This window comes from Leishmania donovani, chromosome 19 (assembly GCF_000227135.1).
Source record: "Leishmania donovani BPK282A1 complete genome, chromosome 19".
NCBI classification, from domain to species: Eukaryota; Euglenozoa; class Kinetoplastea; order Trypanosomatida; family Trypanosomatidae; genus Leishmania; species Leishmania donovani.
In genome coordinates this window covers 548,505-562,947 of record NC_018246.1, presented here as the reverse complement: position 1 = coordinate 562,947, position 14,443 = coordinate 548,505, and the positions used below count along the sequence as shown (strand labels likewise).

Here is a 14,443-nt window from a genome sequence, read left to right as displayed (position 1 = left end):
GCCTTCACAAGCATAAACTTGTTTGCGCAGGTGCGGAAGAAACCCTGAAAGGCGTTATCGCTGGAGCGGTCTTCGAGCACGCCATCCTTCGTTATCGACGCACCGCACAGACGACTCTTCAGATACGCCAACTCCGTTGCAGGTGAGTAGCGGGGCACCGTGAACCGCTCGACCAGCTTGCCGGTGGTCGCCTAGTCTCCGCAAGACACGATATCGGACAATCCGGTGCTTGTACCGAGCGGTAGCGCGCACAGGTCAAAGGAGGTTGCCCGTGGCCTGCACCCTGTCCTTGACGCAAGGAACGCAGCGCCGCACGACATGAGTGGCTAGGCTGAAGGGGCTTTGCCCTTTGCGAGCATTTCGTGCGCTTTCCTTCTGCCTTCGCGGACCACATCGGCTTAGAAACGCGGGCATGTCTTCCGGTGTATCGACGCCGTTGAGCAGCGCCATCCCGCGCGAGAGATTCCAGATGGTGCTGAGCTCGAGGGGCAGATGAGTCATGTGCGTGTAGAGGGCTATGCTGAGGATCTGGTACGGCGCGAGGTCGGCGAGGATCCAGTCGGACCCGAGGAAGGCGCTGAGGCGCTGCTAGTGTGCGCCTCACCAAGTAAGAGACGAAGACATTGTGCGTGCGCAGCGGTTCAGCAAGCGGCGGCGGCAGCTGCAGCAGATGGGCGGTGTAGCCCAGCAGCGTGTAGACAGCGACGTCGCGCGGGCACTGTGAGCGGTACTTGGAGAAAAGGCGGCCCCTCGCTTCGGTGTTGCCGGTGTCGCTCGCACAGGTCGCCTTGTAGCGGTTCGCCGCGAAGGCTACCACGCGCGGCGCGCAGATCGAGAATACGTTCAGCCCCGATATCAGGTCCGTCCACACGCGCTCCTCTGCTCACAGCCACAGCACCTTTGCAACGTCGCGGATGGCGGCCAGCCGCCGCGCCACAGCACGTACGCCTTGAAGCAGTTAGTGCGCCTCACCGAGACCTTTTCTGTCCACGGCAGCGCCGTGGTAGGCGTAGTAAGCGCCGAACGGCATGGCGATGTCGATGTCGGTGAAGCGGCGCAGCGAGCAACGATAGCCACGAAAAAGGGAGGCGAGGTGCGCACACACCATTAAGTAATCAATGGCCTGCGAGTACATACACCTCGAAACACACAAACAGAGATTAATCAAGCATGCAAGGCGAGCATGCATGCAGGCTCGCGTAAATGTCGCGCTTTCCCTATCCACTCAGAGACTGACGCACTGAAAGGATTGTAATGATGATATCCCTCTCCCCTTCGCCCCACAGCGAGCGGAGCGCGTGTTTCTCTCTTTTCCAGGACGCCTCTGATTCTTTCCATTATTGGTCTCTTGATGCGTCTTTCGATCTCGTTGCGCACGCGTGTCTGTGCGTTTTGAAGCCGATAACGCTCGCACACGCACACGCACGCCGAAAGCATCGCTCAGCTGGTACTGTGAAGAGCGACGGAACCTGCTGTTATGTCTTCTCAAGAGCAGTATGGGTGGTGCAGCATGCAGGAGAGAGAGCGGTTGCGAAGGTGTTTCGTTTTCGTTCGAGGGTGAGAGGTCGGCATTGGCGGTGGCGAACGCGAATGCAATTCAGGCACGACAGCAGAGGAGCGACCCTGCATATGGCCGCCTCGCCCGCATCTACCCTGCCAGCTATCCGTCTTCCACACAGGAATGGCGTCACGAGCGTAGAGGCAATCAAAATGCGGACAAGGACGGCTGTTGCGCGGGTGTTCAGCCGGTGCTGCTACTGCTGCTGCTGCCTTCGTGACCTTCTTTCTCTCTACCTTCGTCAGCGCTTGCATGTCTGAGGACCGCGCACAACTTCAGGAGGGAGGTTTGCATGCCAACGTGCCGAATCATGTGTGCGCATGCGCGCGTGTACCTGTCTGTAATGGCGTTGTGAGCTCCACCGGCAGCAAGGTCGGACGCGACGGAAGGACCATACGATCGAAAAAGAAACGAAAAAGGTATGAGAGAATATCACGGCGACAAGGGCCCAGGCACACCGCACCGGCTTGCGTCGCGCATCGTCCTCCGATCCTTGCAGCTTGTCATCCTTTGCGTGCTTGCGTGTGATTTCCGTTGCACGCCCGACGGCTGCCAAGGCGAGGCAGACCAAGCACGCTCACAGAGGGGAGAAGAGGAGGCTCTCGTAGGGGTCCACCTCCGTCGCGATCCACTCGACAAAGCGCGACGGCGCGGCGGACGGCGTGACCGTCCAATCGACATCTTCGGATGGTGTCGACGGCCGCGCCGCTTCGCTGCGTTGCACGGGTGCGGCCACAAACACTACTGGGTGAGGTAAGGGTGGCGCCTGCTGGCGGGATGGAGACGTGGCCTGTGCGGAGGCGAATCCTACCGGCAACGCACCTACAGCTGCGTCTCGCTCGCTGTTGCCGCTGACACTATCTCGCTGCACCCGCGACAGAGGCGCACCAACCCACTTGCCACGTCGTGCCATGGCGTAGGCTCCCTTGTACACCTCGGCGGCCGCGCAAGACACATGCGGACCTGCCCCAAGCTCGCTCCTCACGAGCACCGTCTCCGAAGATCCGCCGGTGTCGCTGTTGTGATGATGCTGCCTCCATCGACTTTGCCGTTCGGCCTTCTCTTGCGCCCAGCAGAGAAAGAGCTGCAGCTCATCATTGGCCTGCTCACTGGGCAGCAGCCGCGACGCGTACAGCATCGACACGGAGGCGTGATGCTTACACCACAGGGGGTGATCACGGCACAGCAAGGGTCTCGCGGCGACAGCTGGGGGCACCTGCGCTTCACTATCGGTCATCTCTGCTCGATCCGGACCGTCACGTTTGCCCTTGTCGACAGGCGGTACCGAAGACGGCAAGGAGAGGCGGGAAACGCTCGGCAAGCTCGGGTTGCTCCGGCTCCCGTTGAGAGATGGTGCGCCGTGCGAAGAATTACTTGCTCCCTGGTGAAGGTTGGCTTCCGTGTGTGACGCGATCTCGTTTTCGTTGAGTTCTGCTTCACCAACGGGATCGCTGCGATCTTCGATGCTGCTGCAGCAGCTGCTGAGCTCAATCAAGGTCTCTCGAACATGATCGACTTCAGCCAACGTGGTTAGGTTGTGGGCAGCGTCGCTGCTCATCATCCTCGTCACCTCGCTCTCACACTCGGCGAGGACATCAAGTGCGCCAGCCGGCAACCGCTCCTGCCCTTCCTTGCCAGAAGAAGGCGTGTCCAGAGAGAGAGCGCCATCGGCGTTTGTGACGCCACCTCTCTCGGGATGACGGGCATCAGCGACATCACGCCACATTGCGACACCGCCGCCACAGTCCTCGACCTCGTCTGCGAAGAGGCGGCGGTAAACAAAGCTGAGCGGCGCCGCGTTATGCGCGTCGTCCACGTCGGCCTCTGCCACGGGGGAGCTCTGCAACGAGCCCGAAGCCTCATCAACACTGCGCACGTCCTTGCTCATGTATGTCCGGTGTGTCGGCTCGGGGCGGGATGTGCTCGCGGCCATCTTCGGAATCCTTTCGGCTCGCTGATGAAGGCAGTGACGCGCCTGAATCAAAGGGTGCTTGTGGCGCTGCTGCTGTGATGGCCGTATCGCGCCGTTGGAGCGGGCCCCTGGCTTCGCTACCGTTGTCTCCACCTCGTCTTCTACGGTGAGCCGTTCCGCTACCTTTTCATCGAGCGCTCTGACGCTACGAAAGACGGTGGAAGCCGCTGATGCGACGTGCGGAGATGGGCTCTTCGCGGCCGGTGACGCATCCATCCACGTGAACAGCGATGCCAACGTCACTGCCGCCGTGATGGCTGAGTCTGTGTCACCCTCTCGGTCTCGTCTCCCGCTCGTTAAGCCATGTGTTGCTGTCTCAGCGCTGTGGATACGGCTTTGGGTGCCCTCGGCGCGAGAGGGTGTCTGTTTTCCTCGCGTGCACGCTGGGGAGAGCAAGGACTTCCCATCAGAACGGACTTTGCTTCTGTCTGGATTGAGTGCACCACGCCTGTTGTTGGTGGGCGTGCGTGACAGAGCGCTGGGAGTGTAGTTCGGCGCTGCGGCGCCATGCGACTCCGCGCCCTCGCGCGCACGGCTTTCAGGGGGGCCGATTCGATGCACAGCATCACCAGGCTCGCCCTTCCCTGCCATAGAGCTATCTTCGCCACTGAAACAGCATTCCCGTGTCGAATCATTGTCGTCTTCGGTGTCTATGCTGCCCTCCATGACGCACCGACGCCATTCCTCATAGCACTGAGCCGCCTTCACGACGAGGTCATCCGGCGTATAGGCGTATACAGCATCCACTGGTGGTGTTCCTGCAGTGAGCGAGAAGGCGTGCTGAGCTGAGGTGCTGTCTGCTGCGGAGGAGTGTTGGCGAGGCGAGTCCACAAGGTCTTTGTCGGCTGATGGGGCAGATGAGTCTCGCTGATCGCCGACGGAGCTCCCCGCCTGACGAGTGCCTCCGATCACTGTGGCGCGCGCCCGTTGCTCACGTATCGAATCCGTTGCCCTGGTTGGACCGGCGTCCTCAACGCTGGGGTCGGCCGCAGTGTCGAGTGCTGACGACGGAGGGCCCCGTGACCTAGCGCGCTCCGCAGGTGGCGGAGACTTCCGCGCACTCGACGGCTTGCGGACCGACTGCCCAGCAGGAGCGGAGGCTTCTTTGCCCGCTCGCATCGCCCTCGCGATCCACTCTCCTCTCTCTCTCTCGCCAACATGATTGGACATCGTTGTCGTGCGCAGCGGCTCCTGATGCTGCAGTAGAGGTGATCGCTGCGCTTGGTGAGGGCTGGGCGTGAGGGCAAGGTTGAGACGGTACGTACCAGCCTCTGTCAGATGACTAGGCGGTGCGCGCGGTGTGACGTTGGCGGCAGCACTGCTCTGCCTGCCCGGCGCCACGCGTCGCGATGGGGGCGGGGGGGTCGGTGTAGGTCTTTGTAGGGAAGGGGCAGGCTCGTGGGAGCCATCCGCGCGAAGAGTCTGCCCCGTGTGCTCGGCTGTGGCCATCAGCGTTTGCCAGTACTCTGCGTACGTGAAGCCCGCAGTGGCGGCACCGCTGACGAGGTGCCCACCTCCCGTCTGTACTGCGTCCATCGCGCGCGCACACACACACACACACACACACAGGCAAAGAGACGCACGGGAGCGCACGGTGAGTTGTAGACGTGCGTGACAGATACGAAGGAAAAAAGGAAAGTGTCGCACTTCGTGCGTGTTGAAAGCAATGAATACACCACTAAGCGCTGTGTCAGTGCTCTCTTGATTTTTGAGCCTGCGAGCGTGATGGCGCGTGTGTGCGTGTATGTGTTATGTCTATGTGTCTTCTACAGTGGTGACGGTTCAAGGGTGAGCAAACCAATAAGGATTGAAGATATGGGTGGTGTGCGTCTATAGGGCTTTCGTGAGTGCGTGTGGGCAGGCGATCCTCCGCGTGGGGCCTTCGCTTTTTTTTCGTGTGTGTGTGTGTGGGAGGGGGGGGGGTAAGGGAGGGCGCATGAGAGAAGCGCAACGCGAGAGACAGAAAGAGAGAGGTGCACGGCTGCGGTGGTGATGGCCAACACACCGTGAGCCTAGCGCTCTGGGTAGGCTCTGTGCCAGTACTTGTGTACGTGTGCGTGTGGGCTCTAGCAGGATTGCTCAGCGGTTCTGCGGCCTCTGCCGCAAGACGGAGATGCACCGATACAGAGGAATCAGCGCCGGGGATACGACGGCCAACGAGGAGACCGCAGCGTGGTCAAGAGGGAATGGAGGGGCGAGAGAAGACAAAACGTGAGGATGCGTGCGTCTGGTGACAGCGGCTCGATGCTGAGGCTTGCTCAAGGCGCGGAGAGTACAGCCGAACAGCCACCGCCATCTCAGGCACCACACTACAGTGTTGACAGCGCAAGCGCGTACGGCGAGGAAAGAACATTCCTTTATCTCGACGCGTGCATGAGTGCCTCGCCGACAAACAACTGCTGCAAGGGCGGCGCACAGGCAGAAGAGAGAACCACCGGTAGCACACACGCAGGCAGCGGTGATGCGTCTGAGCACTCTTTTTATTCCTTCCAAGCGATTCTGCACTGAACGAGGCCAACGACGCCGTCACTCATGGGCGTAACATAGAGAATCCAGCGAGCTAGACACGGCCGCAAGGACGCAGCTGATCTCACCTTGCAGTTGTAAGGTCGGCAGGAAAACACCACCAACAAACAAACAAACCAAAAAAAAAAAGAAGTCTCTGATGCCGTGTTGAAGCGGTCCGCGGCTGTGTCGAGGCACTGAGGAGGTCCGCACTGACGCACGCACACCATACACGCTCTAGCTCCACTATCATGGTTGATCTGTGTGACTCGTCTCCACTCCCTTCCAATTCTTATGCCTAGTGCTGACACGGGCAGTACATCAAGACGGCAGCGGCAGAAGACGACAGACACACACGAACACACACGGAGGGAGAGAGAAAGAGAGAGGGCGAGGCAGTAGAGGAGAGAAACGAAGAAAAGGGTGGTGATGTCTGGGGGAGGGGGGAGGGTGATGTCTAGCTGCGCTGAGACCGCGGCTTTCATCGGGGTGAGGTAAGGGCCAAGTGTGTGTGTGTGGAGGGGGGAGGAGGGGAGAGGAGGAGGAAGGGGGCTCAGAGGAGAGTGCGTACAAGGAAGCGATGCCGTCTTTATGGCCATCTCACTGTCGCCATTGATAGAGAGAGAGGCGGCAGAGAAGTACAAGCAAATACGGTTTGGGAGGGAGGGGAGGGCAAGGCAAAGGAAGGGAGAGAGGGAGGGAGGGGGGGGGGCGTTGCCGCAGTGCACGCCATTCGCTGAGCACGCGTGCACACACACACACACACACACACACATACACACCAAAAGAAAAAGAGGGAAGAAGGCGCGCTGACCATCACACATACGGGCACATATACATATAGTGACCTGCGTAGCTGTGCCCGAAAAAGAAAAAAATGCACGGGGCTGCTTTGGGTGGTGTGGTGAGGAGAGATGCGACGACAGGAGAATAAGCTGTAAATCACGATGGATTAGTGATAGTGATAAGGTGTGCCTTCGCTTTCTTCTTGCGAGGCACCAATGCCACTGCGGCCTCTCCCCTCCGCTTCGTAATCCTTTTTCTATATCAACAGATGGGTGTGTAGCTTGCCAGCATGATGGCCCGCAGCGCGGTATGTGTACACTCCAATGAGGAACGAGCATGCGTGAGAAGGTGGCGGGGTGGGCATGATTAGGTCGAGTACACGACCCACAGGGAGAGGGAAAAGAACGGAGAAGACGACGAACAACAAAATACAACAACAGAGTACCAAGTGTGGGAGAGAGAGGAAAGCCGATGCGGAGCCTGTGATGGTGGTGGCGGCCGCCCTGACGCACGTGTGGCAAAACAGGCGAGTCCAATAAGCGTGAGAGTGAGGCGGCAGCGCACACGCAACTACAGACAAACACATGCACAAAGGTAGAAATATGTAGCATTTTTTTTTTCAAAAAAGAAAACAGCATAAATATACGCATATAAATATACATACTATATATAAACACATACCTATATCACTATAAATTTATCAGTATATATATAAATATACATATATATATACACACACACACAGCTATATATATGCATGCATAGGCACAAATATATACATATATATATATATATAAGAAATATATATGGCAATATCAAGGCACCACGAAGGCTCTGCGTAAGAGGAGGTGATATCAGGATGGACAGAGATACCAAGCTAGAGAGGGCGAGCGGGAGAAGGGAACGTCACATAAAAGAAACGGAGGAAGAAGAAAAGCGCCCACGCGTATGCCTCTTGCGCGTGCGTAGGGCGCCGTTTTATGCCTGGACCCCGAGACGGGCAGGAAAAGGAGGAGGGGGGGGGGGGCTATTTCGCGTGTCTGTAATGCATACAAAGATAGAGACGGATGGAGAAAGACAGGCGCGCAGGTGCGTGCATGAGTGTGTGTGTATGCTTGTGCGCGAGTGAGGGAGCTTGCCGTGTGAGCATGTTCTGTTAGAAGCCGCTAGGTAACGACGACAACGGAAACAAAAATCGAAAAAACGGAAAAAAAAGAATAACGAGGGCACGGAAAGAAGGCCACATGAGGGCCACACAGACACGCGGCGTTCCTCCCGTTGTGTCTTCATGTTCAACTCCGCCCCTCCCCTCCCTCACCCGCCTGCGCGGGCACGACATAACAAGAGAGAGAAAGCGAGAGAACCAACGAAGAGGGAGGGGGGGCGCGTGTCTGCGAGTGTTTGGCGTATCTCATCGGCCAAACAGCGATGGTGCACACGCAGATGCGCATACACCCTTACCGACACAAACAAAACTCACGACAAAGCAAAACACACAGCGAGAGAGAGTCCGTTGAGCACACGCACACGCACGCAGAGCAGCCACCACAGGAACGACATGACTCCAATCGAACTGAAGAGTCAGGTGACGAGGGAAAGCAGAGAAGGAAGTGAGCCTGCTCAACCCCGCACATACTTGCACGCAAGGCGGCCCTCTCGCGCGTTGAAGGTGCGTGGCAGATGGGAACAGACCGCCATGACGACGTGGAGGATAAGTTCCTCCAGAAGTGGTGGCGACGGTGGCTGCCCGCCCGCGACGCAGCGCGCAACGAAGCACCGAAAGGCGTCGTGGAAACCGAGCGTGGTGCCGCGACTTCTGTCGGGTTGCTCTTCATAGGCGAATGTCACCTCATCCAGGGCACGGAGCACGCTGTTGCCCAAGAGGATGGTGACGTCAGCGCGCGGCAGCTCCAGCTGACGGGTACCGGCTCGGAGCTGAGATAACCATCTCAGCGCGCTTTGCAGAAGGAGCGCACTGTTGCTCACCGCCGCCCACTCCTCCAGCACCTCCGCTGGCTGCCTGAGCAAGCCCTCGAGCTCGAGCAGACGGGCTCGCCAGCTGGCCAGTTGCAGCCATCGCGGAGCCGCATCACACACGCCACTTGCGACGCGCAGACACAGCATGCGAGTAGCCGCGTCCTGCAGTGCGCGCTCCAGCGGCATGCGCGCCATCGGGCGGCACACGAAGGAGTCACTCCATGAGTCCTGCAGGTAGTCCAGCCATTGCTCCAGCAGCAGTGCAGGCGGGGGTACGGCACATACGATGCACCGCTGCAGCACTGGCGGCGAGGCCATTATTTGGTCTACAAGGCGCGCAGTTTCTGCCGCCGTCTGCCGGTTGGCGGCATCCCCGTCGCCCTGCAGGATACTGTCCAGAATCTCGAGAAACTCGCGGGGAAGCGCCGTCCACAGCAGACGCAGCTGCAATCCCATTTGAGCTGCGTTAAGAGGCGGCACGGCACCTGATGCGTCAGTGTGCGATACGAGGCGTGCGACCATCTCCGGGCCCGAGTAGCCCTGCGCCACTTCGCAGGCGCTCTCGCTCCTACCGTCCACACTCTGCACCGGGTCCGTTGACAGCGCTCCTGGGAACCGCATGCTCACCAGCCGTGGTAGGCGACTCGCAACAAAACCACGCAGATGTTTCGGGGTTCCAGCTCCGCCCAGACCAGTGTCAGACGTCGCGAGTGCACCCCACCCGCGGGCCACCGCCGTCGCGCCGCCGACAAGCAGCAGGTAGAATGCAAAGGCCGCGTTCCACAGATCCGCAGCAGCGGCACATGCGCCCACCGCATCAGTGCGGGGTTCGCGAGACTCTGTCCGCAGCGAACGCCGACCCTTGTCCGCAGCACTGCGTCCGAAAAGCACGTCGTCTTCCGTCTCCGCAGCATGCGCAGCAGCCCAGCCGCCGTCGTCATTGCTCATCCGCGCCGCGCAGCGGAAACCGCTGAGAACCAGCTGCGTTCTCTCCAGCAGCGCCGAGACGATCATCTGCTCGCACCGCACCGTAGCAGAGCCGTTGGCGCCCGTGATCTCGACGATGTCCGCCGAGGGTGTCAGCGCTTCCAGCAGCGGCTTCACGCAGTCGTACCCCTGCGCGGCGGCGCCCGCGCCCCCACAGACGCCTTGTGGCCCAGCAGCTGTCAGCCGCACCAGAAGGTTGGCCGGCGTGAGGTTGCCGTGGGCGATAAAGCGGCTGTGAAGGTGCGCCAGGCCGGTAACCACGTCCCTGAACCAGCGCATGACGCATAGAGGCGTCAGAAACTTGCCGTAGGTGGCGAGGAAGTCGCACCACGCACCGCCGGAGACGTTCTCCAACAGCACTGCACGCACTTGGCAGAGGGAAACAGCAGCGGGATCGACACCCTCGACAAGACCTGCTCCGTGCGTCATCGCCGCCGTGGCTATCGGCGTTTCGATGCCGCCGGCGTACCCGCAGCAGCACACCCTCTCCTCGGCGGTGACTACTCCAAATAAGGTGACGACGTTGGGGTGTGCTTCGAGAACTCGTCGCCCGAGCACTCCATCACGGCCATCGCGAGGTGAGGTAGCAGTCCGAAGGTGAAGAAGAGCAGCCACCTCCCCTGCTACTGCGGGCTCCTCTACAGGGCAGTACGGAGACCATCGCTGAGTGAACGCGGGAGAGCCAGGGGTCGACGGGCCAGTCGCACTCGAGATCGCCCCCAAGTGTGCATGGCTGCGCTGCAGGGCAGGCGCAGGGAGCAGCTTCACGACGCACCCGCGGCCGGCGAAGTCGGTGCTCTCCGCGAGGAACACACGGCGAGGCGGCAGAGCTGGCAGCGTCAGGGGCGGCCCCCGCGATGGGGTAGTGGAGGCGACCACACGCTGCTGCATAGCGTCCGGGTCCCATGGCAGAACCCGAAATTGCGGACCGGCGAGCTGCTGAACCAGACAGCACACTGCACCCCGGTGGTGGCGCTGCGCCTCCCAAGGCGCTGCAACGCACTCCGGTTCCATGACATCATCGCGGATGTCCTCATAGGCGGCGGCAACATCGTTCACGTCGGTGGCGGGCGGCTGCGCTGATGCGCGATTCGTACTCTCGAGCACGTCCAACGCTGTGATGACGAGCGGCCACTCAAAGGGCGGGACAAGCAGTTCCGGCAGACCCATAGCTGCTGTCTCCCGGAGGAGGTGCTGACCAACGTGGGCGTGGAAGGGCATCTTGAGTGGCGGAGAACCGGTAAAGAGAAGATGGGAGTCGTATAAAAGGGCCGGTTCCGTGTGTATGCGTGTCTGTGTCCAGGCAGGCGTCCGTGCAGCGCAGTGAGGGGGAGGGGACTGACGGCGGTGGTGATGCGCGGGGTGGGGCGGTGGGGCGTGGTGGCTGATGCGGTTGAGGTCTTTTCGAGAAGTGGCCGGCGCGAGAGAGGCGAGGTTAGCAAGAGAGAAGTCAAACTCACATCAGACGGTGGCCGTAGTGGTGGTGGTACAAAAGCAAGGGGAGCCGGCTGCTGCACAGAGACAGCGAGCGTGTCTGCGTTCGATGCAGTGCAGATGGATGCTTCCGACCTTGGAGTCGCCAGAGTTGCTGGGGGCCTTTTATAGGACAGACCAGAGTGCGGCATGCCTATGCGCGCGTGACATCTTCTCGATAGACACACTCATAGGCAACCAGACGGAGAAGCTCATGACGCGGAACGCTGGACGCGACCGCAGGGAGGCGGGCGCGGTGTGTGTGTGGGGGGGGGGAGGAGGAGGAGGAGGAAGAGAGACAAAGACAACAGCATGTACGAGTTCTTAAGCGAACACACACACACACACATGTACACACAGGCGCACAGAGAGGGATGGAGGAAGACGCCAGAAAATAAAAACGCAAAGAAAAAGAATGTCGGAGCAACACCTTACAAGATACATATATGTGTGTCTGTGTATGCAACACGACACTCGCGAACGGTGCCGCGCAGGTAGTGCACACATGAAAACTCACCGAGTCGTACAGGGCAGACGAGCCGACAGACGCGCAAGTACACACACGCCCGCTGTGGGCCTTGATGGCGTAAAGGGATCTGTTCAACACCGTCAAGCGAACGGGCGTGCCGGCACTCGCACCAGCCCACTCACATTGCACGCACACAAGCCGGCGACATGAGAGCTCCGTCTTTATCCCCTTTCCTTGCTTGCAGCAGCTGCTGTCGCTTCAGAATGATTGCCTCGGAGAGTTAGTGACAGGCCTCAAGGAATGACGGCACACCGCTGCATGCCCTTGTCGGCACGTGCTCGCGTAGGTGGCACTTGGGCGGAAACGTCAGTGAGAGGGAGGTATGAGGAAGGCCGTGGGGGAGGGGGGGATGCGTCGATGTTCTACACAAACGCCAGGGCTGCCCGGGGGTGGGGGTAGGCGGATAACGACACTACCGACAACCTTCGCTGCTGTTCTTCTTGCCCTCTCGCTCTTCGTGTGGTATCGACGCTAGCGATCAGGACATGTGACGGAGAGCGTGCGCGCAAACAAGAAGATAGACAACGAAAGGGTACGCTGAGGAGGCAGCACACGAGTGCGGAACCGTCTAGAGCGAGGGCATGCACACATACACACACACAGAAAGAGAGAGAAGGTAAAACAAAGAAAGAAGGCAAATCATAATCGAAGAGAAAGGGAAAATGCACAGTGAGCCCTCTGCGTGCCACGCGGCACCAGGCGTGCGCGTGCGCACCGCTGCTTGTCTATTCCTATCTATATGTGCGAATTTGCACGAGGCTTGCCCTTCCCGCTCTGCCTGAGCCCCCGACACCCCCGACCCCCTCGCCCTCGCCTCCGCCTAACCGCTCTCTCGTAGTACACGATGCAGCTTCGTTCGCTCCTTTTTCTCCACTTCACGCAGCTCCTTCTCCCTCTGTAGCCCGGCCGTTTTGGCTTCCAGCGGTTCACCATCACATCATCCTCGCCTCCCCGGCCTGTGCTGCCACGAGATCAGCCATGAAGTTCGGGGCGGCACCGCACGTATTGGGCATCAGGATGAGTTTATTCGACTTCCCCGAGCCCACTTCCTTCATGGCGTCAAAGTACTGGTTCAGCAGAAGCAGGTTCATAACATCCTTTGCGCGCATACTCGGCACGGCGTTCACGAAAGACTCGATGCTGCTCTTCAGGCCCTTCATAATCGCCTGGCGCTCCTGGGCGAGGCCCACACCGGAGAGTCTCTTCTCCTCGTAATCTGCCTCGGCCGCCTTCACCGCCAAAATCTTATTCAGCTCCGACTCGTGCTCAGCTGCCGTGCGGCGGTACGCGTTGATCTGCGTCTGCGAAATGGCCGTCTTCACACTCGCGCTTGGCTCGATGCGGGTGAGCAGCGTGCTCTCCAGCGAGAAGCCAAAGCCGCACAGCTTCTCGGTCAGCTCGGCACTGACCACCTTCTTGATTTCGTCAGACATGAGGAACAGCTCGTCCAACGTGTACTTCGGTACCTCGCCACGCACTATGCTGGCAGCGAAGCTCGCGATCTGCTCTGAGGGGTTCGAGAAGCGGTAGAAGGCATCCTCGGCGTACTCGGCGATGACCTTGTAGTGCAACCGGGTCTCAATGTTGACGACGGCGTTGTCGCGTGTTTTGGTTTCTACCCGAACGGTGGAGATGGCGACCTTGAGTGAGACGACACCGCGCACCGACTCGACACACGGAACCATGCAGAAGCAGCCCGGGTTGGCAGTGCGGTCAAACTTGCCGCAGTTCTCGATAATGCCGACCTCCGACGTCGACACGCACCCACAGCCGCAGAAGGTCATTTTCCTCGTCGAGAAGGCGCGAGCAGGGTGAGCACGCAAACATGCACTTAGAAAGGCGTAGGGAGAGAGGCGGGGGCGAGCCGCCCAGACGGTCCAGGCGTGACAGAAAACCGAGCGAGCCACAGCCGAAACAAGCACAAAGACACGAACGACACGAAAATCGACGAGAGACGACACGATTGAGCGACGGAGGGAGCTGCGGCTACCCACACGCGCACGTCACACACACACACACACACACACACACACACACACACACACCAGGGAAAGTCACGAGGACAGCCGAGCGAGCAACAACAAGCGCGGATTTACGTGGGCAGCAGAAAGGGAGCGAAGACGAACAAAAATCGAAACGACGCGTGCGGAGATGAGGGTGGGCGCTAGGGCGTAGTCATGTGTGTAAGGGGTGCGGAGGGAGGGTGGGAGGGAGGGAGGACGATAGGGCTGAATTGCCTGCGAAGTAGACGCGCATGCGCAGCAGATGAGATGTGAGGCAACAACGCGGCCGCGGATGGGTGTGCCAGCGCAGAGAGAGAAAAATGAAACAAGAAAGAAGAGAGGAACAGAGGAGGCAAGGATGATGAAGGTGGTATCCATAGAGAAAAGAAGCAGTCAAAGGCAGGACATCGTCAACGCTTCTTCAAGCGCGCCCACCATAGCCAGTGCCAGAGGTGCTCCTCATGCAAGTGAGGGGTGACAGCGGGGAGGCGATCAAGGTTCGAAGGGGGGAAGAGGCAGAAGTGCAGAGAGCCGGGGGTGGAGCGGGGATGGAAGCGTAGCCCACTTTCCATGCGTCAAGAAGACACTCTCATCTCTCGGGTTCGCGTGTGCGACTCTCCCTCTCGCGATCGCCCCCCTCCCCTCCCCTCCCC

At 59.7% G+C, this 14,443-nt stretch overlaps 3 protein-coding genes across 3 annotated transcripts; all 3 read right to left on the bottom strand.

Moving 5' to 3' along the window:
- Positions 1-2,135: 2,135 nt before the first annotated feature.
- Positions 2,136-5,066, bottom strand: LDBPK_191300 (hypothetical protein, conserved; the record flags this gene model as incomplete). The annotated part of the gene is made up of 1 exon (XM_003860257.1): positions 2,136-5,066. The coding sequence occupies one exon, from the start codon at positions 5,064-5,066 to the stop codon at positions 2,136-2,138; it is 2,931 nt and encodes a 976-aa protein (XP_003860305.1).
- A 3,375-nt stretch (positions 5,067-8,441) lies between these two features.
- LDBPK_191290 (hypothetical protein, unknown function) lies at positions 8,442-11,006 on the bottom strand (the record flags this gene model as incomplete). The annotated part of the gene is made up of 1 exon (XM_003860256.1): positions 8,442-11,006. The coding sequence occupies one exon, from the start codon at positions 11,004-11,006 to the stop codon at positions 8,442-8,444; it is 2,565 nt and encodes an 854-aa protein (XP_003860304.1).
- Positions 11,007-12,719: 1,713 nt separating this feature from the next.
- LDBPK_191280 (hypothetical protein, conserved) lies at positions 12,720-13,571 on the bottom strand (the record flags this gene model as incomplete). Its single annotated transcript, XM_003860255.1, has 1 exon — positions 12,720-13,571. One exon carries the CDS (start codon positions 13,569-13,571, stop codon positions 12,720-12,722), a length of 852 nt encoding a protein of 283 aa, XP_003860303.1.
- Between the last annotated feature and the right edge of the window lie 872 nt (positions 13,572-14,443).